Source organism: Periplaneta americana, chromosome 9 (genome assembly GCF_040183065.1).
Source record: "Periplaneta americana isolate PAMFEO1 chromosome 9, P.americana_PAMFEO1_priV1, whole genome shotgun sequence".
Lineage (NCBI taxonomy): Eukaryota > Metazoa > Arthropoda > Insecta > Blattodea > Blattidae > Periplaneta > Periplaneta americana.
In genome coordinates, this window is record NC_091125.1 from 87138094 (window position 1) to 87161049 (window position 22956).

Below are 22956 nucleotides of genomic sequence, written 5' to 3' on the forward strand. Positions count from 1 at the left end.
CCATGAATGATAATGAATTTAATGACAAATAGTATTTTCAGACTTTTATGTTATCTTTGCCTGTTGTTAACAAGAATTTTCTAGTTCATAGCTATATTATCCAATGTTAGTGGGGTCCATAAATCTTACTGATTAGAAGTGGGGGGGAGGGTAGAGGGAAGTATTTCCTTGTTATTTTCCACTGTTTTCCGGGAGGTGGAACGAAGTTTTTGTGGAGGTGATGTGTGTTATGGACAAATTGTGGGTTCATCACTTCGACCTTAAAACAAAAAAGTCAGTCAAAATAGTAGAAGCATTCTTTTTCTCATGGCCAGAAAAAGGTTTCAAGCTCAGGGATCAGCAGGGAAAATTATGGCCTCAACTTTTTTGGATACAGAAGGAATTATTGTGGGTGATCTCTTGTAACTTGGTGTCATTATCAATGTTTAATATTATTCTAACCTTCTAAGACGAATGCAAAAGAGCTGAAGTTCAAGAGTTTAGGGAAGCTGAGCTGAGCAGAGTGGAGTCATCCTTTAACAGAGCCCAACTCAAGTGAAATTACAAGACTGTGAGTTTCAACTGTTGTCATCCCCAATGTTCACCAAATTTGGTTTCATCAAACTATTTTATCTTTCCAACCTCAGGCATAACTTAAAAGGAAAGGAATTCGAGACCAATAATGATGAGATGGAAGCAGTGAATAATTGGTTTCGGTGAAAACTTTTTAATTTTACTTGAGGAGGTAATAAACTTTTGGATTGTGTCAAACAAGTAGGTATCAGTGAAATGCTGTCAATTTTTTTTTCTGTGGTGGGCTAAAAATTTACGAACATCTCGATCTTCATACGGGATATGTATATTTATTTTCCAATTATTGTTGTATTTAGCTCAGAGGATGAGTTGAGTAAAGAGCCACAAGGTGCCACTGGTGTAGCCGAGCCTGCATCCCCGAGCCAGCACAAACCACATGAGGCTGACTGAGAAACTGTTACCAAAACCTGTAAGACTGAGGAAGGCTGGGCTGGTCGGCCGCCCGGCCATTAAAATGGGGCATGCCAGCATGTGATGCCTTGAGGACGTCGTCCCACAAACTATCAATCATTAATGCAGTGACACATCTCTTCATTTGGAAGTTTTTCTCATACATCTACTGTAAGAACAGCAATATAACAACACTCACGGCCTTGACAATGTCAGACACGAATAAACAACTTCATGTTTTGCATCTGAATTTCTAATACAGTCTGACCCCAGAAATCCAAAAAATGCATCAAATTCATGAACTTGCTGCTGTTCATGTACAGGAAATTCCTCGACTGAGCAAATTAAGCAACATAGCTACCAGCAACACTTCCTTTGTTTTCTGGAGAAATTAAGCATTTTCTTCCTGGTCAGATGTTATGCTGGGGTTGGAACATAAACTGCAACACCAATGAAATCCGTTTGTATTATGCAAGCCAATAGTAATAAAATCTGGATGATTACCTCAGTCAAGGAATATTCTGTATTAGGAAACTTTGCTGCCTTTGATTTCAACAACACACAATATTTAGAAGAGAAAGCCTAAGGCTTCACCAGTGTATATGGGAATACCTATGAGTTATAAAATACTACAGCATACTATACAAGTATTTAAAAATGTCTCAAAACCTGCACCCGAATGTTTTCAAAGTGAACATTCATTATGTTGCATGGCAATATGTGGCTCTTCCAAATATGTCATTCCTTGATAGTTTTACTAGGTACCGGTCCTTCATCACTAGTCTAGTTGAAGGGCACAGTAAATAGAAAATAAATTCTTTTTAGTAATTACAAGCTTTTTTTATTAATTTTGTGTATTAAAAATAATTATTATTAATTCGGGATACCTTCCATAAAATTTATTGAGTCTTTCTTCATGCGGTTGGTTGATTTTATCTACTAAAGACTAAAGACCAGACATCCAGAGTTACGTCGCTTTAAGTTCTAGACAGATACTGTGACTAGAAAGTTAGAAGCTGATCTCGTAGTAGCTTAATGTTGCTAAGAACAGTAATTTCGAGCAAGAAACGCAACTTTGGGGAATGGCAGCAATTCAGAACATCTGTAAGTTTGAGTATCATAAGGTCAAACCTAGAAAGTCATTTTGCAAGGACTTGGATTGAAAACTATCAATAGTATAGGCTTCTTGTTTCCTTGATATAACTTGAATGCATAAAAGATGCATTTCGAAGCTTGGACAATTATTTCATTTTCCTGCTAAGAATTTACGGATCATTGTCCTGGAATATATATAAAGGCAAAAGGTTGTCACTTTGAAAACGTTCTGGTATAGCTACACCTTTAGTTTTACTATGTAATTGTTTCGTATATACTTGTGTCATATTTGCTTTAATTCAGTGGCAGTTTTAGCGGGTGGACGTTGCAGAGTAAGGAGTTGGAGGAGCAAGACTTTTAAGTTTGAGTTGGGTTAATTCAAAATAATTTCCCAAGAGACACCACTGAATTATTTTCACCAAAATGAGAAGATTGCATTCTTCAGTAACTTTTTTTTTACTTGTAATTTATTGTAACTAGATAATAGCCTACTGGTGATGTCTTGGCATAACCTCTCAGAATATGTACTTTTATATCATAAGTTACATAGACAATACTTCCATCAAAAAATATTAAAATACGGTACCTACCTATTTTCCATTTTATACTTCTGCATTTTTTCTAGCTTTGTGGTCTAAAATATGAATTAGCATCATTCAGTAATTTCGAGGAAAGGGGTCTGTTTCTATACTGTACAGCATAACAATTTTTATTAAATTTCATTTCACAAAATACGAACTGCAGGTCATTGCATGTCCTCCTCTGTGATATGAATGCACAATGAATGTATTATGTTGCAAGGGCGTGGATATTGCCCACATGAATCCACAGTTAGAAAAGTGAAGATATTTATCAGTAGGACAATTAGCTTTATATTTTTTATTTTTTATTTTTGCCTCTCCAAAAAAAAAAAAAAAAAAATAGAGATTTTCTTTTCGAGTGTGGAACCATCTCAGCAATAAATGTGATTAGCTATTAAGCAAGTGATATCTAAAATATGTAACTTTACGGTTAAAATCGTTCTCACTGATCCATTGATTACAGTGCTTTGCATCAGATCTGAGTTTCACGTGTTCAAACCTGGCTGTGGACTGTGGATCCTTAGCTTTGCTTGCTTTGGAAGGGAAGTAAAGCCAGGAGCTCCTTGTCATAGATTTACAGTATGTAAGAACCATGTACCTGAATGAGAGAGTTCCAGACAAAATTACTAGCCATTTTTTTCGCCTTTCCTGCTTCGTAAATAGATTTCTCTGCAGACCTAGTGTGACTGCATTGATATTTAATGCTGGATTCAGGAAAATAGAAGGCTTGGTTTCTAGAGCGTTTGCGAAGATTGGCTTTAAAATTTGTGAAAGGGGGTAAAATTTGGTTAACAGTGTTAGATATTCATTGTTGAGGAAGTAGGCACAATGGTGTCTTTGAAAGCTGACGTGCTACCAGTTTCTCAGCAGTTAAAAAAAATATACTCTTATGTCGTAATCACATCTGACACGACATAACTGACTTGCTATTTAACTTTTCCTTCTTGCTAGAGTCAGATATTTATGCAACCCAGTTGTTAATCCATGAAACTGATTCTTCGTAATAAACTTGTACTGCTCCTTGCCCCTCATAATCGCATGATCTCTAGTTTATCAGTAGGTTGATAACTCTCTTTATTACTTTCTCATTATACAAAGTATGGTACAAGAGAAATTATGATGGTGTAAAAAGTCGATTTCCAGATATTAATGAAAATGAACGTTTTTAGCATCCTGAGCTCCCTCTGACCAGGTATTTACAAACAGTAGAGATCCTTCCTTAAAGGCTTGTTTGTCACTAGTTATAAAAACGCTTGTTTCTTAAAGAATTACCAGTTACTAGATCTAAATGGAGATTCACTCGGATGTAACAAGGTGTTAAGTCCAAATGAAAAGAATGGAGTATGTTTAGTCTCTCTATAAAACATTAATATATTTCAGCATGTATATCACTTTCAAATGCTGATTTTTATAAATAGAAGAACAATAATTCGTCATGAATGTACAATATACGAACGAATAGCTATTTTATGTGAATTTGTGCATAATTAATTACATATAGTACATATTTACTTAAACAATTTAAAAATGAAGTACAAATGTCTTATTTTAGCATTATAAACAATGCCTTTTGTATGCAGTCCAGAAAACGAGTCCCCCGCTGTGGAGTAATGGTTAGCATGCCTTACCATGAAATGAGCGGGCCTGGGTTCAAATCCTAGCTGGGACAAGTTACCTGGTTGAGGTTTTTTCCGGGGTATTCGCTCAACCCTTTAAGAGCAAATGCTGGGTCACTTTTGGTGCTGGACTCTGAACTCATTTCGTCGACATTATCACCTTCATCTCACTTAGATTCTAGATAACCATAGTAGTTGTTAAAGCATCATAATTAAAAAAACCAGAAAACGAAGATTTTTCTTCTTATATTTTGGTGCACAATAAGATGTGTATTACTTCTTTTCAATAACAGTTCAAGAAAACAAAATATAAATGGTAGTATCATTCGCAACATAATAGAACATATAAAAGAACTGAATTGAGAAACGCATAAAATATATAATGAGAAAGTAAGTTATGTTTCATTTTCATAGCTATATATAGTTCACATCAAAGAGCGCAAGTAAATCTGCTTGTTAGAATGACGTGTTAAGTTTTTATGAGCTCTTTGGAAATCTCTTATTACTGAACCAACAGCAAGCCTTAGTTTTGTTTTTGTGCATGTGTTTGTATATGTTTGCACTTAGAAAGCTCGTAGTCATGCTTCATCAGTACATTTTTTATAACTAATATATATGCTTAGAACTTAAGGAAATTCTCTCACTGCTTGTTTACAACTTCTTGTCATCTGCTTATTATAATTCTCCTCGCCTGTTTTCGACTCCTGGAGCCAAGGAAGCTCAGCTGGTGAAGTGCAGGTTCAATTTTGGGAACAAGCAAGGGACTTTAATTTACATTGTAACTTCTGGGGCTCACCTAGTTGAGTACCAGGTCTCCCTCACGGAGATACATTAACTAGAGCTTGATGTTGACCACATCTACTCTAGTGCCAGACTATCAAGCATGGGAGCTATTCTATCCTGATCTATGCGTGGAATACCCTTTACTTTTTCACTTGAGTTCTACATTACTGTTCAACAAGACATGTTAATATTCTTTCCTATGCTTTTGCCTGCGTGTATGTGAACTGACTGACATACTATTATTAACTTGTGGAAAGGTGTGGGCATCTTTTATTTTAATTAATTAATTTGCCCTCTTACATGCAATAATCTGCTTCTACCTGTCTTATTTGTTAAGACTTTCATTGGTTAACACAGAGTATTTAAAAAATCTCGATCCATGTTGTTGAAAGAATTGGAATAATTTATATAAATATATTATGTTGTCATATTTTCTCATTACATTTTCAGTACATTTCAGAGTAATTTTCTTTCGTCTCAGAACACTGTTCCCAGTGTTTCACAAATACTCTGAAAACATCTTGTAACATACATGCTGAAATGATTTTGACTGCATTGTAGATTCGAGTCTTCAGTTGGTTGACTATTGGCTTTTTTTTTAAGCTACTCCCTAGGCTATAAGGAAGCTCCTAGGCTAATGTCAATTAATTTTACAATACAGTACTAATTTGTTCATCCAGTGGATCGAGACTTTTGAATCATTCTGTATTTTTAAATTTTAAAGAAATGGACTGAAAAGGTGGAAAAATATTAACAACATCGTTTGTTATTTTAAGTAATTCATATGTACAATGTAATAAATTGTATTATGTGTTCGTATTATTATTTATTTATTGTTTCAGTTTTATGTATTTGGTACTGAATAATAAGTAAGGTGTTGATACGCATTATATTTTTATTTAATGTTATGATATTGCCAAGGCTGATGAAAGTAAAAGGGAGAGCTTTTTTGTAATTTTAACAATATCATTAGGTAAAAATAAAAGATTTTTCTATATACAGAGAAAACTTCCCTGGTCTTAGGCTCTCGTTTTTCGGGCTGATACTTCACTAGCTCTACTGTATTACTGTATATCTTCCAGAACATGTCAATCAATAGCATGCCTCTGAATTTCAAGACATTCTTGAATTTTATTCTTGGACTAAATCGCATATCTCTTTATGTTACCACAGTGTCAAGAAATTCAATTCTCTGTGTTATGTCGATGTAAGATCACTGCATGACTGAGCCACTGAACGCAACAAAGTTAAAATTCTGACGATATAAGCTTTAAATTCTTTGTTGTAGTGAGGTCTTTTTACCCTCTCTAGATTGCCTTATTAGTTACCGGTACTGACTTAAGTATTAGACAGTGGGTATCTGGCAGGGGAGATTAATAATACATAATCAGACTCTTAGTAACTGCGAGAAGATAGCACTTTTCCTTCTTTGTTACGTGTTTGAGATCACTTTATTTTTCTTACTGCTTAGTTAAGATTCAGTTTTGACGTTGACACCTTTTCCGTTGGACTTACTCTACCCCAACTTGTAACATATTCAAGGAAACTTACCTCATAGACAAGTCACACAGAGTAAAGCTGGACGGACCTTCATCTGACAGCACAAGAATGAAAAAATTGCAACGATATAAATATGCAGCATGAAATATAACTGGACTAGGAGAAAAGGTAAAAAAAATAGATGTAGAATTAGAAGTAGAAAAGAGAGATAAAGAATAATTAAGTTCATAATTCTGTGTTTAGATGGCATAAGCAGATATAAAGAAGATTATTTAAAAAATTGAAAGGTTATTAAAAATCAAGTTTTATTCATATGCATGTCAGCATTGCTATGACGTAATATAATGTGAGTCGTGGAATAAATTGATAAAGTAGTTTTTGAGTTTTCCTACATTTTCCAACATATTTTATATAAGAAACTTTATTTCATTAAAAATGACATATCTGCTTATGCCATCTAGACACAGAATGATACACTGTTATTGCTAATAGTGAACGGTTATCAGGAGCCAGAGTGGTATAAAGTTAGTGATTTATAAATTACTATAAAATAAAAATATTACGAATTGCGTCAAAAAATAACGGCACATAGTTGGAGAGTAGTTGAGTTACCATCCAACGTGAATGTTTATGCTAACCTTACAATTAGTTATTTGTCTGTCTGCTGTGGAGATGTAACAACGTACATGTTTTGAGGTAAGGTTTCGACATGAACTCATTAACATTTCTCTTGTGAACATGTTTAGTGAAATCAAATTAATACATACAATCCACTTGTGTGAATCAGAACTTTTCAAGTGAGAGGACTGAGTTCTAATCAGTATTTGACATGTTTTGTTTGAAATGGTTAATGTGAATAATATTTAAAAAGGACTGGGAAATTTCTATCTCAAGTCTTACAAGCAAACGTTCTGATGGGGGCAAATAAAAAAGTTAATTTTTTTCCTTCCACCATGTTAATAATGTCAAAAGAAGTACTTACACAAATTTTGGCCACTCGACTGCAATTACGAGGCCGTCCGGAAAGTGATTTTCCCTGGGGCTGTTTATAGAAAAAAGCGCAATTGCATGGAAATATTTATTGAAACAGATACAGCAATTGTTGCGCTATTTGTCAACATATCCCCCACTGGAATTGAGATATTTGTCATACCATGGGATCAGTTTTTGTATGCTTGTGTCGTAGAAGTCAGCTGCTTCAGATCGGAACCAGCGTTCGACTGTGTCTGTACCTTTCTCTGTCGATCCCATGATATGAGAAATGTGTCAATTCCGATGGAAAATATGTTGAAAAATAGCTCAACAATTGCTGTGTCTGTTCCAATAAATTTGTCCAATGAAATTGTGTTTTTTTTTTCTATTAGCGGCCCCTGGCGAACTTATTTTTTTACGGCCCTCATAATTGCGGTCGAGTGGCCAAAATTTGTGTAAGCACTTCTTTTGACATTATTAACATGGTGGAAGAAAAAAATTTAACTTTTTTATCTGCCCCCATCAGAATGTTCGCTTGTTAGACAGGTTCCTGGAAATTAAGAGAATTGTAATAAGTATTATATTTGGACCAAACTAAAGCAACAAGATCTCTCACCAATAGGAGGTTGCCTCATTTGCATTTAATCATTTAGAATACCAATATCTCAAGTAGCAAATGAACGCCACAAATAATTTCACTAATATAACAGAGTAAGTAACATTATTAGTTATTTCCAACCTCTAATATTTTCATAGAAGCCACCATGGTAGTTCAGTGACTAGAGCGCTGGACTCGTAGTACTGAGAACCCATGTTCGATCCCTGGCATACCCCGATTTATGACGTTTGAGCGAGTCTGTGGGGTTTTCTCCAGGAGCTCTGGTTCTTCTGTGGTAGCCCAACAAATATTCATCATTACCATTCTAATCACGGATGTAACATAGAGCAGCCTCCTATGGTGCATCTTGGGCAACAATTCTGTCAGTAATTTGATCTACACAACTGGTGCCATATGAACAGTCAAGCACCCACCATTAATAAAATAAAAATCTTCATAGACAAACAAATCATATTAAGTGATTTCTTCTTTTCTGTTGTTAATTCTCCTACAAAATTTTTTTTAATGGCTTTGTATCAGAACACGCTTTTAAATCCATAGGTTATATTTCACTTCCATTGAAATGTCCATGAGGTAGTCAAGTTGTTTGAAGTAAAGTTAGGCTTTTAAATGCATCATTTGACTTGTATGGGATTTTAATTGCAATATCCTTAAAATGAGAAACTTTGAAAAAGTCTGAGATTCCATTGTAAATGATACAACATTAAATGGTAAGTACATACAGTAATTTTTGTGTTGCAATAAATATGTTTGAGACATATTTTGATGAGAATGACACTCTGTACAAAACAAATAATATGTTCTTAACCAAAGTTATACCTCTAAATGAGGTACAAGTTTACTTTTAACAATGTATTTAGGTGTGTACTAGTGCTCTTAATTTTCTTCTTCACAGAAAAAGAAAAACATTGAATGGGTCATAATTAGAATATACTTCTGATGAGTATCAGTATTCATATCATATCACTTCATTTCAAATGTTGGTATGCTTTACTGCTTTACGTAGGTATGTTATTTAATCTTACTGTTAGCATGGTTTTCCCTGAAAGAGAAGTTTCATATAAATATCATTATATGTCATATCTTACACTTCAGATTAATATACGAGTAGATTCAAGATTATTGTTATTACATAAAGCAGAGTCACGCCATAAACTGAATAGATATCAGCTTTTCATGTCAGAGACCTATGCATGAGCATTGTCATTTGGCTAGATGATGTGCATCCCCTTCTATGCTCCCAACATATTTGGCATTAAGGAAAATCAAGTGAAACCGAGTAATTAATAACAAATTATTTTCGTACTATTGTCAGTGATACTTAATTCGTGATTAATGATTGTAGGGATTTTCAGTTACAGAAGGAACTTCTTGCATTTCACTGTGTAATAGTTTTATCTTAATCTTAGCGCAATAGGCTCTTGCATCCACCTTCTTTTCTTAGTTTAGCATCCCTCTTTTCTCTCTTTTCTTTCTCCAGAATTAGTTTTCACGACTTTTTCATAAAGCGTGAATGCTATAATACAATTTACAAATGGCTTCTAAGGAACCCAGAAGTTCATTACCGCCCTCACATAAGCCCGCCATCGGTCCCTATCCTGAGCAAGATTAATTCAGTCCCTACCATCATATCTCACCTCCCTCAAATCGATTTTAATATTATCCTCCCATCTACGCCTTGACCTCCCCAAAGGTCTTTTTCCCTCAGGTCTTCCACCTAACACTTTATATGCATTTCTGCATTCGTCCATATGTGCTACATGCCCTGCCCATCTCAAAGGTCTAGATTTAATGCTCCTCAATATGTTAGGTGAAGAATACAATGCTTGCAGTTCTTTGTTGTGTAACTTTCTCCATTCTCCTGTAACTTCATCCCTCTTAGCCCCAAATATTTTCCTAAGCACCTTATTCTCGAACACCGTTAACTCTGTCCCTTTCTCAAAGTGAAAATCCAAGTTTCACAACCTTACTGAACAACCGGTAATATACTGTTTTATAAATTCTATGCTGTAATATTTTGTCCAATATCTGACCGTCATCAAAGCTCTTCATTTCTCTCCAGGGAGGTGTAAGGTCATCTTTTTTCTCATAGGACTTTATGCATATCCCGTGTTTTGTATTTGCCCTGTTGTCTTAACTTGTGAATGTATAATATTAGTTCACAATGATGAGAACGAAATGGACCAAATAAAGTACGAGTAAATATGAATGGCGTCAACTGTCATCATTGAGTTATTATTGTTCAGATAGCATTGAACATTCGTAGACCCTCATCACAGTTACTGCCAGTGCATTTAACCATTATCCGTATTTTTAGTACCTAACTGTTAATCCTGTTGTACAATAGTATGTTACAGTTGTATTAAAACATTTACATAGAGAATATTAAACACAAAGTTTTGACAAATCTGGAATTCAACAAATTGCCCTCTCAAATACAGTGGAGTCCACCGCTGTGAAATAACAGCATGCCTGACGGTGAAAATAATGGACTCGAGTTCAAATTCTGGTTGGGACAAGTTACCTGGTTGAGGTTGTTTTTGGCACTTGACCCCGGACTCATTTTGCTGGCATTATCATCTTTATTTCATTCAGACTCTAGATAACCATAGCAGTTGATAAAGCGTCATAAAATAACCAGTTAAAACAAAGGAAAAATGAACAGTGGAACCTCGATTAACCAATCATTGGATTATCCAGCTGTCTTCCTGCTTTTTTCGCCCCAAATTAATCACGAAGCCCAGCTAAAATTCGATCTGCGTGTGAAGCTACAAGTGTGAATGACATTGATGATAGTGGAGTGGAAGAGAAGATAGTGTCTCAGTCGTGTATTCCACTACAAACTGTACCCTACTTAAATCAGTGGAGACCTTCATGTGGCTTTTGGGGCATGAAAATGACACTTCATTCCCAGGCATTGTTTTGCATCAGAGATTTAGGATGAAGCTAAGAAAAAGTGACAGACTTCTTTAAAGAAACATAAAATAAGGTAACAATAAGCAGAACGGATATGTCTTTTTCGATCAACGGTTTCTCCTCTCCTATCTCCCTTTCATTAAGATGGATAATCGAGGTTCTACTGTATTACCAATTACGGTTTATAATTCACAGAACATTATTTTTAAAGTCGCTAAAATAATTTGTGAAACTAACAAACTGATGATTCGGTAGTTTGCTGTTGATAAACAAATCTACAAATTCGAGTCATATTTTCGGACATCTTTGTTGTTAAACATACGGAATGGTGTTTTCATTTTACAGTATATAAGAGTTAATAGTATGAGACACGATATAGGTACCAGTCTTTATGAGACGGAATATTGCCGATTTATAGTGCTCCAGACTAATTTGTGTTGTTGTTAGAATACAGTTATTTTTGGTTTAGGAATGTTGCTAGCTATATGTTTGCCTTGAGGGACATGAACAACTCTGTTAACAATTACGAACCTGGAAGTTTAAGCTTTCTCTTCTTGTTTTTATCAAGGATGCCAGCTGTTCTTCATACGTAACTATTTCATTATGTATAGACTTAACCCTGCACTTTGTTTAAAATATAGATAAAATAAGTAATTATTAGGCTAAGTATAGAGATTCAGTATTTTGTAACATTTGAATTTAAACTGAAATAAATTTTCATTGTGCTCCTGTTACTGACATTAGGCAGTGCTAAACAATAACATAATGAAACAGGATAGACTTACTGCAGAATAAGGAATCTTATCAATAACATTATATGTAAGATAACTAGCAGCACAACCTGTTATAATAGTTCGTAATGTCTTAAAAATAAAACATAAAATAATCAAATGTGATAAAAATTGATGTATTATCAATACTGATAACAATTGCGTATTCAGTTAATTTTACTGTAAGATAAATATGTTTTGTAAAGTTAATTGGTAACAAAATATTAGAAGGTTTAAAACATGAGTTTATATCCTACTGTATACCAAATACCAGTAGGTACCTACCAAATGTAGGTACAGAGCCACAAAACAAGAAATATCACTTATTAATAAAATTGAATTAAATGTGGCCTTATCTCCTGCATACTTGAACTGAATTAAGTTACTAGAATCCCCACTATGTGAATGTGGTGAAATGGGTGATTTAATCATATCTTACTAGGATGCGAGCTACTCACGCATCAAAATGCAAGCTTCTGGGAACAAGCGATAAAAATAAAGGGCTATGGCCCGTGGAATACGGCTTCTATTGTGTCTAATCAAGAACATAAAATTTGTGGAGCCTTTGAAAATCACATAGTTAATTTTAAAATGAAATTACGAAACTCATGTCAGTGTTACTGTCTATGTATAGATTAAGGATTAAGTCTATGAAATCAAGTACAGTACGTAATAACAAAGACTTTAAAAATCCAGACCAGCATAATTGGATAGGATATCTGTAAATAAATTGTCACAGCAACATAGATTGAATTTTTAAAGGGTAATGGAGAAGGCTTTTAGGTTAGATTACACTTAATTTTCAGTAATTTTAATACTCTAAGATTGCAATAAAAATGCGAAAGTTATTGAAGCTTATTAGGAAAATTAACAAACGCACATCCCAGTACAGGTTTTTTTCATTCTTGATTATTAACCATATACAAGAACTTGACCAGTTTAAAAACTTATCATTCCCCTATCTCTTCGCTTTGCTTATTTCATAATAATCAAAATTGTTTCGTGATTTTCTTTCATAAGTTTTATAACTTATTTAAATATTTGTTTATAACTACCAAGATTTTAAATAAATTTAAGATTCGTTATAATAAATTGAATGCATCATACCATTATGCATTTTAATGTATTACTGTGTTTACATAGACGATATAAAATTGACACAGTCAATTTCTTGGAAATCTTTTGTGCCACACAATGGCCATATATTATGTTCTTTGTTTTGTATTTGCCCTATTTTGTCTTGAGCATTGTTCTTGGGACATGATAACCACATGATTATAAAATCCCTGTGTTTGTGACTAACTAATGTTGGTTGAAGATACCAGTAGGTACAGTACCTACATATGTACACAGGTAGAGTAAATGACAAGATGACACAAACACGGATGATGTAGATGATTCATGTACGAGAATTTTGTTATTTATCCTTCTCTGCTTTAATGTTTCATTTACTGTATTTCTGACATGCAGTAGTTCATTGCTGATGAACTAATATGTTTGTAATCTAGAATCTGATGTCTTGAATAATAATCCATTCAGTGAACACTATTTTCCATTGAACTACGTATATCTCTACAGATTAATTTTTAATTCCTTTAGTGTATCTAGGTAGTTTTTCCTTGTCGACAAAAATTATATACACTATTATATGTCAACATACGGCTGAACTAGATTTGTTGTACGTTTTTATTCTAGTAATTTGTTAGTTACATTTAATGTCCTAATGGTTATTATGCTTGTTAGTCGAGTGTTATGATTTTATAAGCGTGATATAAATTTTTAGTACGACTTCTTACAGAAAGAAGGTGAAACTAGAATGTCATGTGTCGTAAATACACAGCACATAAATTAATCACGTCCTTGAATCAGAGGCTTCCAGGCAAAATTTACTTAGCTTTTTGAACCCCCATTAAAATTTAGCTCTCCAGATCATAATTCTCGCATATTATTTATCACTTTACGAATGAAATTTGACACTTCAAACTGGCAGAGTCCAGGAAGGTCTTAATTGATCATATATACAACCAATTAATATCTTACTGAGTGTTTCCATTTCCAAGCTGTTTATTGTATATTGCTAGGCCTACTGATATTATCTAGAGCTTTTGATTGGTTAAGATTTCGATGAAACTGGTTTCTTTATAATCCACTTCTTTAATTTGTTTTCAGTGTGACTTTATATTGAGCATTATAATTTAGTGTTTGTCCCAGACTTTCAACTTCATTTTCACAAACTTTCCCTTTCAAAGTAGACTTCTCTTACGTGAAGATAGGAGTGTTAATTTTTATTAATTTTATTTTCATTTTTTTTTCTTATTCTTGATCGTCACTTAATATTTCACTTATAACGGATTTGTTATCTAACAGTAAGTTGAACATGAATGGACTATAGAAAGGAAAAGTGGTACCGAGGAGGAAGGTTTGCAGTCGATCAGTTGCAGCAGCATTTCATTACTCTAGTGACCTTGTTTCGCCTCACCTTGCGCATTTAACAGTATTTCTTTTGTTTTTCCCCAGTCTTCCTATCTTATCAGTGTACTAGGAAGTATGCTGTGCAAGTGGCGACATAGGTTTTTGTGAATTGAAGGTTGTAAGTTGCTGATGTTGTGCAATAATGTTCTGGCAGATTTATTACTTTTTTACATGTGAATGAACATACCTTTTTTTTTTGTAACAACATTAAAATATGACATTTGTACTTATTTTTATTTGAGTCTGGAAATTGTTACCAGGCTATTACTAATTTAATAACGAAAGGCAATACAGTGAAATTCAAATGTGTTATTGATTTGGAATAGGTTATAAATATGCTTTGACTTCGTAATTGCTAAACTTATATTTAGAAAGCCTCCACTTCTCGTTGATCGAATCACAGATCAGTTATTGTTAGGATGTACTGACCAGATTATCATTTGAAGAGATGCAAGTTGAAGTCAAATATATTTTGATAAATCGTAAGTATACTGATGATTATGGTTATGACGACGCCAGCACAATGAAGATGATCAGTGGAAAGTTTAACAAGTGGACTTGAGCGCATAAAAATTCTGAATTAGAATTTTCTTTTCTTTCGTTAAAAAAATTATTACCTCGATATATGCAAATGAAAACAGAAACTACGCTGAAATGAATTCTTTTATTTTGTTGATAATCTTTTCAATCTCAATATGTTAAAACTTTTTATATAGCCTACTGATATTACGGTACATACACTATATACCTACAGGATGCGATTGATAGGGGCGAAGAATGCCAGGGATCGTGCCCTGAATAATTTGGTGTCTCCTGTTGATGAAAAGATATTAATTTTTCCCTCTCAGGAACAACATTCATCCCCTTCATGTGCCGCCTAATTTATAGTTTCCGTATTTTATATGTTATTAATGCAAGATATAACATTGATTCTCCTTTCTTCTTTTAACGTAAGTTGATGCAACAACAATACGAGTTGGCCAATATTGCTAATTAATATGGACAATATTTTTATCGACAGTTAAATTTTTAATGTACCTTCTCGGTAGAAAATGCAGTAGTATTGCACTCTGCATACCCGTAAATTACGGAATTTCTAGAGAACCTGAAAAACACTGAGATACTAAATAATTGTAATTTTTATAATATCAGTATGTATTGTATTAACATTAAATATTATATTGTCTTATTCACTAATAAAATGGATGGTTTGAGAGTGTTGAAATGTTGAGGCTTCAATGAGCACTTTTCTTTTCTAATGCTGTTTCATGTTTGTACGCATTGTACAGGGACATCATTTTATTTTTACTTCAATTTTTATTGTACCTGAGTTTTTTAATGTACTTCACTCCCACCCCCTCTACTAGTAAACTTCCAACCGTTCTCCACACAGAACCAAGGCCACGTATGCGGTCATAGTAAGCAGTAATGTGTTAGTAAGTACAGTGCGTTCCAGAAATATATTCGCGTTTTCCAGTGACGAAAGAGCTTTCAATATTGAATCATATTTTCGCACAGGTACTGTCATCCGTTTGCTTACGTCGCATCCCGATTTCCCCCACCCGCTTCTGCTCGCTTCTCTGTAAAGGCTAGTGGCTAGGCTGTCTTAGCTCTTTTCTGAAAACATTAATTTCTATTAAGAATTGGACGTTTACGTAATATTATACAACTGTTTAAAATAACTTAAATAAAAGGGCCTCGTTAAGTAATTAACTGTCACGTGATTTCCCCTCTTTCTACGATCCTGCGACAAAACCACTTGGATGGACAGTATCTTTTCTGATCGGGCAGAAGTGAAGAATGAATTTACAGCACATAAGGTACTCTTTTATAGAGTAGGTACAGAATTATTTCAACATGAGTTACTAGTACGAAGGTCGAAACTGGTAATTGGAATTAGGTACAATAGTCTATAGTGCGATAATATTCAAAAAAGAACTGAAGCCTGTATCGAAATGAACAGCCACAATTTTCAAAATTGTCTTTAAATATCCATATTACGATTATTTTTCAATTTAACTTCATTCTCTATATTGTACGCTAATGTGCTGTAGACAGTATAATATACACTGCATAATGAATACGTCCGAATGTATAGCTCAATTCGTGAGTAAAAACACTTATTGTTAATACAGTACTGTATTTTGATTAAACAAAAACCTAATGAAAATGATCAAACTCAAAATTGCGATATTTTCTCGTTTACGTAAATGGATGAACTACTTTTCTTCCCTTCTGTACCTAGTAAAGTAATTTGTTTGTATTTTACGCCAATATCATCGAACCCCAGTCGTGGAAGGGGGTAGCAAACTGTGTTTACGGTTCTGAACCTTTAATGCAAAGGTATAGCCAGGTAAATATTAAAAATATTAGTAAAAATAAAATGATGTCCCTGTACAAGAAAGGGGGAGGAAAAAAATCCACTCAAGTTCACTTACGCTCTTTTTTACTTTTATGTTGACAATTTTTATATGTCCGATTGTGTAATATTTGCCCCTTATTTATATAGTACATACAAGAAAGTTTATTTTCAGTATTGGCTTTCAATGCAGAATCAAGTTCTAATTTAAATTTAAAAATACACCGGTAATAATTCTCTATCGCATTTACCTCTATCCTGAACCCAATAAGTCCTACTTATAATTGAAGACTGGACATAAAAAGGGCTGTAAGTGCCAAACAGACAAATAGTAGAAAAAACAGTTTTTTTTTTTGTGCGACTAGTAATGTAATATACGTTTTGCACATCTATGGGAGAAACTTGAGCCTAAATGAAATTACAGTGGAGCTTATCATTTTTCTTAGTGATTGAGCCAAGGACATAGATTTCTTTAAAACTAGTTTTCAACGATATTGGCACTTACAGCATTTTTATGTCCAATCTTCAATTCCACTTCTTTCTCCTGATGTGTTTGGTAACAGATTGGTTTTCTTAGTCGCATTACTTGTTTTATTTCATATTTATGACTTTCATAGTAGCCTTTCACAACAGAATTTTTTTGTGAAATCAGCTTAAATTTGTTGTGAGAACTATAGACAACGCCCGATCCTGTTCCGTACACAGTAAAACTCCCTCTGAGTCGATATTTTCGATTCGATACGGACGTGTCTAGCAGGGTTGTCCAAGATACGACTACAGTTCGTGTATATTAAAATGCAGCTTGTATGATTACTCATGATCAAATTTAGGTATTAGACTCATTTATTCATTTAGTGTTCTGCCCAAGGACAGGTCTTTCACTGCAAACCCAGCTTTCTTCAATATTTCCTATTTTCTGCCCTCCTCTTTGTCTCTTCATATGATCCATATATCTTAATGTCGTCTATCATCTGATATCTTCTTCTGCCCCCGAACTCTTCTCCCGTTCACCATTCCTTATGGTGCATCCTTCAGTGGACAGTTTCTTCTCAGCCAGTGACACAACCAATTCCTTTTCCTCTTCCTCTTCCTGATCAGTTTCAGCATCATTCTTTCTTCACCCACTCTTTCCAACACAACTTCATTTCTTATTCTGTCTGTCCACTTCACACGTTCCATTCTTCTCCATACCCACACTTCAAATGTTTCTATTCGCTTCTCTTCACTTCGTCGTAATGAACACGTTTCTGCCCCATACAATGCCACACTCCATACAGAGCACTTTACTAATCTCTTCCTCAGTTATTTTTCCATAAGTCCGCAGAAAATGCTCCTTTTTCTATTAAAAGCTTCCTTTGCCAGTGCTATCCTCCTTTTGACTTCCTGGCAGCAGCTCATGCTACTGCTTATAGTACACCCTAAGCATTTGAAGCTGTCGACTGGCTCTACTACCTCATTTAGAATTCGCAAGTTTACCTGCTTTATTTTTCTTCCTATTATCATGGTATTCGTAAACTAATAGGCAGATATTATCAGTAAATACATAATACAAGTTGCTATTCACTCTATATGCAAAACACGTAATAAATTAATCTTCTGTTAAAATTAACTAGAATGTCTGTTCTCTTTTACTTGAAACCGTATTTGAAAGATCTGTTATCGTATGTCTTTATATATGGGAGCACATCACAACGCTGTATTTTATTTTTTTCATGGACATATATTTATCAAGCATTTTCGCCTTTAACATTGTAGGATATATAAAAAGAGAGGAAAAAAAAAAGTCCTAGTTTAACTTACGACCGAAGGGATTCCCAAAAATTCAAATAGATATGTAGCTATTGTAGATAAGAGTGAACATAAGCATGTAAACATTTGTAAATATAAATTATTCCAATAATTAAATTTATAAAGTATAATTTAATGTTCATGTTTGTTTTTCATTGTAATGGTTTTTATTTATGGATATTCAAAATTTTTTTAATGGAATCCAAATATTTTACCCAATTCTCAATTTAAATAATAATAATTTATACAATAAATACATTTAATTACATTTCCAATTTAAAATATAATATTGATTCATTCTAGATGTATATCTGCAACAACATGAGTTTCTAGTTCAGCTAATAATTCATAATTCATGTAATTTTTGTTCCATTAAGTATTCCAGTTTTTTTTTTCCTTGGTGACTTGCAGAATAGTCCACTCATTGTTAAGGTATAGGCCTACGGTATATTTTTTCTCCGCGTATTCGAATTGTTCAAGGATATGTTCCCTAAATAGCAAACGAACTATTGTACTGTTTTTATCTTCTATTTTTTCCGTCTCAAATTAATTATTCTGGAAAATTCCTACCTTTACAGTAGCATATCTTTAGTACCCACACAATTTTAGCTTAGAACATATAACCATTTTGCATTTTCCTGAGAGAGAATCCGGAAAGGGATAGCTGCCCTGTATCAAGCGGCACCGTTTGGTTACAGCCATATAATTGATTTCGTTGTATATATACAAACAAAAATAATATTTATACAAAGTTAAGTTTTTTTTACCCCTCCTAATTTTAACAATTATCTCTATAACCGCCATCGGCGTAGCTCGGTCGGTTAAGGCGCTTGCCTGCCGATCCGGAATTGCGCTCGGGAACGGGTTCGATTCCCGCTTGGGCTGATTACCTGGTTGGGTTTTTTCCGTGGTTTTCTCCAACCGTAAGGGATATGTCAGGTAATCTATGACGAATCCTCGGCCTCATTTCGCCACATCTCGCTATCACCAATCCCATCGACGCTAAATAACCTCGTAGTTGATACAGCGTCGTTATATAATAACCAAGTAAAAATAATCTCTGTAACCGAATTGTGTATTTATTCATTAATGAAATTGTTGATTTGCAATCAACAAAGAGGAATTTACGTAGACCCAAGCCTCAGTGGTGTTCTTACGATTTTGTTAATTAGCGATCCATGTACGCAAAATAAACTGTCAGCGCGTTTCAGACTTCAAAATAATATAAAATATGAGAATAGCAACATGCTTACATTGCTTATATTATAATTTATCTCAGAATTTCTAATAATATTCTATGACATACAATTGTCTAATCATTAATAATAAAGTATATAGCAAAATTACAATTTTTGTGAGATATTGGGTAAATATCGCACTTTGTATTATTTATTTAGAATGTTAGTACCAATATGCTAATCTGAGCTGCAGGCTATTTATTGAAATACTTCTGCGAACTTCGGGAATGAGTTTCCCTCATCCAAACAAGAGAAATATAGTTCACATAACCATATCTGAAAATGCCTGTTTTTTTAATCATAATTGAAAGATTATATTTAACACTTATGGTAGTTTTTGAGATACATCCCAATGACATGTTGATCCATTCAATTGATGTTATCTAGACAGCTGTTCACGCTGATGTAAATTGAAGATGGCCATGCATTTCGAAGGAAACTTGCTTACATTTAATGGCGAAGTTGGCTTTCTGTGGTAGACTTTTAACCACAATGCGGAAGTGTACACATGCGTCTTTAATCATAGCAGATTATTCATTTCTTGAGCAGGTAGACATGATTTTTATGTATGGTCACACAAAAAGTACCGTACTGATTACAAAGACGTGCAGCTCTACCAGGTAGCTTTCCCAAACCAACTTCGTATACCTGAAACATCAGACCTTTCATGGAGTATTTTATCAAGTTGCAGAGAATGGAATAGTAGCATCCCTTAATGCAGATCGAGAAAGACAGGGTTGCTCATACTGTATAACTGACTGGAAGAGAGTAGTACCTATACCAGAACATGTTGCTGATGACCCAAATAAGAGCAAAGACAATAAGTCGGAAGTTCCCGTAATTCACGATCTCTTGAAGTACACGTCTTGAACTGTATCTCTATTATCTTCATTGTGTGCAGTGTCTTGTACCTACACACCTTGCAATTGCTACCACTGAATGACAGTACACCTTGTTCTGTTCACGAAATGAATGGTTATGCACTCACATGGTAGGCTACATGATTGCATTCTTGTAATAAGTCTAACATAAAAATAAACTTCACCATTCATTTGCATATACAACTATTTCACAATTGATACAGTCTAACACAGACGTGCTCACAAGGGCATATTGCCCACTGGGTGGCCAGTGTAGGAGACGGACATGTGCAGAAAACCTCTTGTACATGTAAACAGACAATGCCGTGCACTCGTAACCAAGCAGTAATGTCCCTGCTGATTTGTAACATGGATATATATACTGATACAATATTTATTATTTAATGTTTAATGTGTATTTATTTAAGCTGGTAGATGCCTATGATTGAGATTCTGGCTGATATGTACGTCTATTATCAAGCAGTACATCCCACTTGACGATATGTGTCTCAGAGGAAGAACAGTTATTGTTTGTATGCATCTGAAGTCTGATTAGTGTAATATGTGTAATTGGCGATGTATGCAATGGAGGAGGAAAGGAACTGGCCACCCTACCCCATTATCTCCTGTCCTAGTTTCCTCATAAGTGATACCTTGTTGGTTCAGACTTGTATTTGGACAGTTGACTAAACAACAACCTGATAGAGATAAGACCATCAGGCCTTCTCTTCCCCTCTCCCAGTATATTACAAGTACAATATCAAGGATACAATTAAAATTAAAATTACAATTAATATTAAATTTACAATTACAGTGCAATCAAAGTACTAAAACATTACTTGATTAATAAAGACTGGACAGTTTATTTTAGAAGTTAAGAACAAAGAAAAATTAGTTACTGAAGTACAAATTAAACGTAGAATAATTATAACAATGAAATTACTGAAGATTGAAATATTTTATGCTACGATAAGAGAGCTATTTACAAAGAGAACAGAACAAGTACCTACATTACATTTAAAGTGACTCTTTTTGTTCAAACTGCTAACGTACTGAACACTTAGTATGTGGCCACTGTTATAGGGAAAAAATATAACGTTGAGCTATATTACAACACCGAACATCTCAAACATAATAATGATACTGTTGGAGATGAGTGTATGCAAGTAATAGGAAATTTAAAGCAATTCGTCATCAATGAGGCAAGTTGTTTTTAGGAAAGTACAGTATTGGTCCAGATATTTCCCTGCTTATTTCATAATGATAACATTTCGTTGTGTACATAATGTAAGTATATTTAAAAAAAACTGTCTAATTTGAAAAAAAAAAAACAAATGAAATTAAAGTAATTAAATATTATTGTCAAAAGTCGTAAAAGAAAATGTATAAAGCAAAATATTTTGTTGTGCTGATAATGTAAATAAATACAACTAATTTGAATGAACATATTGAAATAGAGCGATAAAATATTCTTGTCAATCCCACTAGGACACTGGTTCTTAACCTTTTGTGAGTCACGAATCCTTTTTCAAATCTGGTAAAAGCTATTGATCTTCTCCCTAGGAAAAAAAAAAAGTGACAAACCTTTTTAGATACAGTAAGCTTATGCTTTTTATGTTAAAATAATATAGTGAATATACATGTTAATTTTTATGTGACTTTCATGGACCCCCTGAAGTCCATCCATGAATCCCCAAGGGGTCTGTGAACCCCAGGTTAAGTAAGAACCACTGCGCTAGGAGCTTAGTGACTGAGTGGCCACCACTGAACTCCTCTTGCCTCATATTAAGAGCAACAACTTCCCAATACTTGCCTACTTAGCCCACGGCATGCCCGATTACTGATCACCTATGGTCTACATCACCACTAATAAATTGTAAACAGCTTATTTTAGTTGGCAATGCATGGCCATTTTCAATTTACATCAGCGCATACAGTTGTCTTGGTGGCATGAATTGAATGGATCAACAGATTGTTGGAATGCACTTTTTTTTTTATCGGTGTTTTTATGGGGGAGAGCCTGAAGATTTGCACTGCAGCTTGAGGCTTGTTGTGCTTAAATCCTTTAGATAGGGATGATTATCTTAAGTCTGAAGGAATGCGTTCCTGTCAGTATTGTGATTCCACTACTTTGTGCCATCTACACAACACATAGGTCTGACAGAGTCAGTTCTGAGCCGCCTCAGATTAATTCCATCTGTATGCAAACCACTGTACTATATCCTGCTGCATCCTATACTGACCAAAAGATCGCGTTCCTGTATGTATCGTGATTCACTATTTGATGCCAAGTATCGATTCAGTGACTTATCACCCAAGTCCGAAAGAGTTCTCTACAAAGACTACTCTGTCCCCTTGGGACTTTTGCAGCTTTCTTAGATAGATGCTATCCTTATGCAAGTCCCGGCACTACGTCCTGCTGTG

The 22956-nt window shown here is 34.3% G+C and overlaps 1 protein-coding gene across 2 annotated transcripts in view; it reads left to right on the forward strand.

The window, feature by feature from the left end:
• The window catches only part of LOC138706197 (uncharacterized), a 120096-nt gene extending 97568 nt beyond the window's left edge, over window positions 1-22528 (forward strand). For both annotated transcript variants that reach the window (XM_069835220.1, XM_069835221.1), the window contains exon 4: window positions 870-22528. In XM_069835220.1, the coding sequence (XP_069691321.1) occupies window positions 870-963 (94 nt within the window). In that variant the 3' untranslated portion in view covers window positions 964-22528. The remainder of the gene's footprint in view (window positions 1-869) is intronic.
• The last annotated feature ends 428 nt before the right edge of the window (window positions 22529-22956 follow it).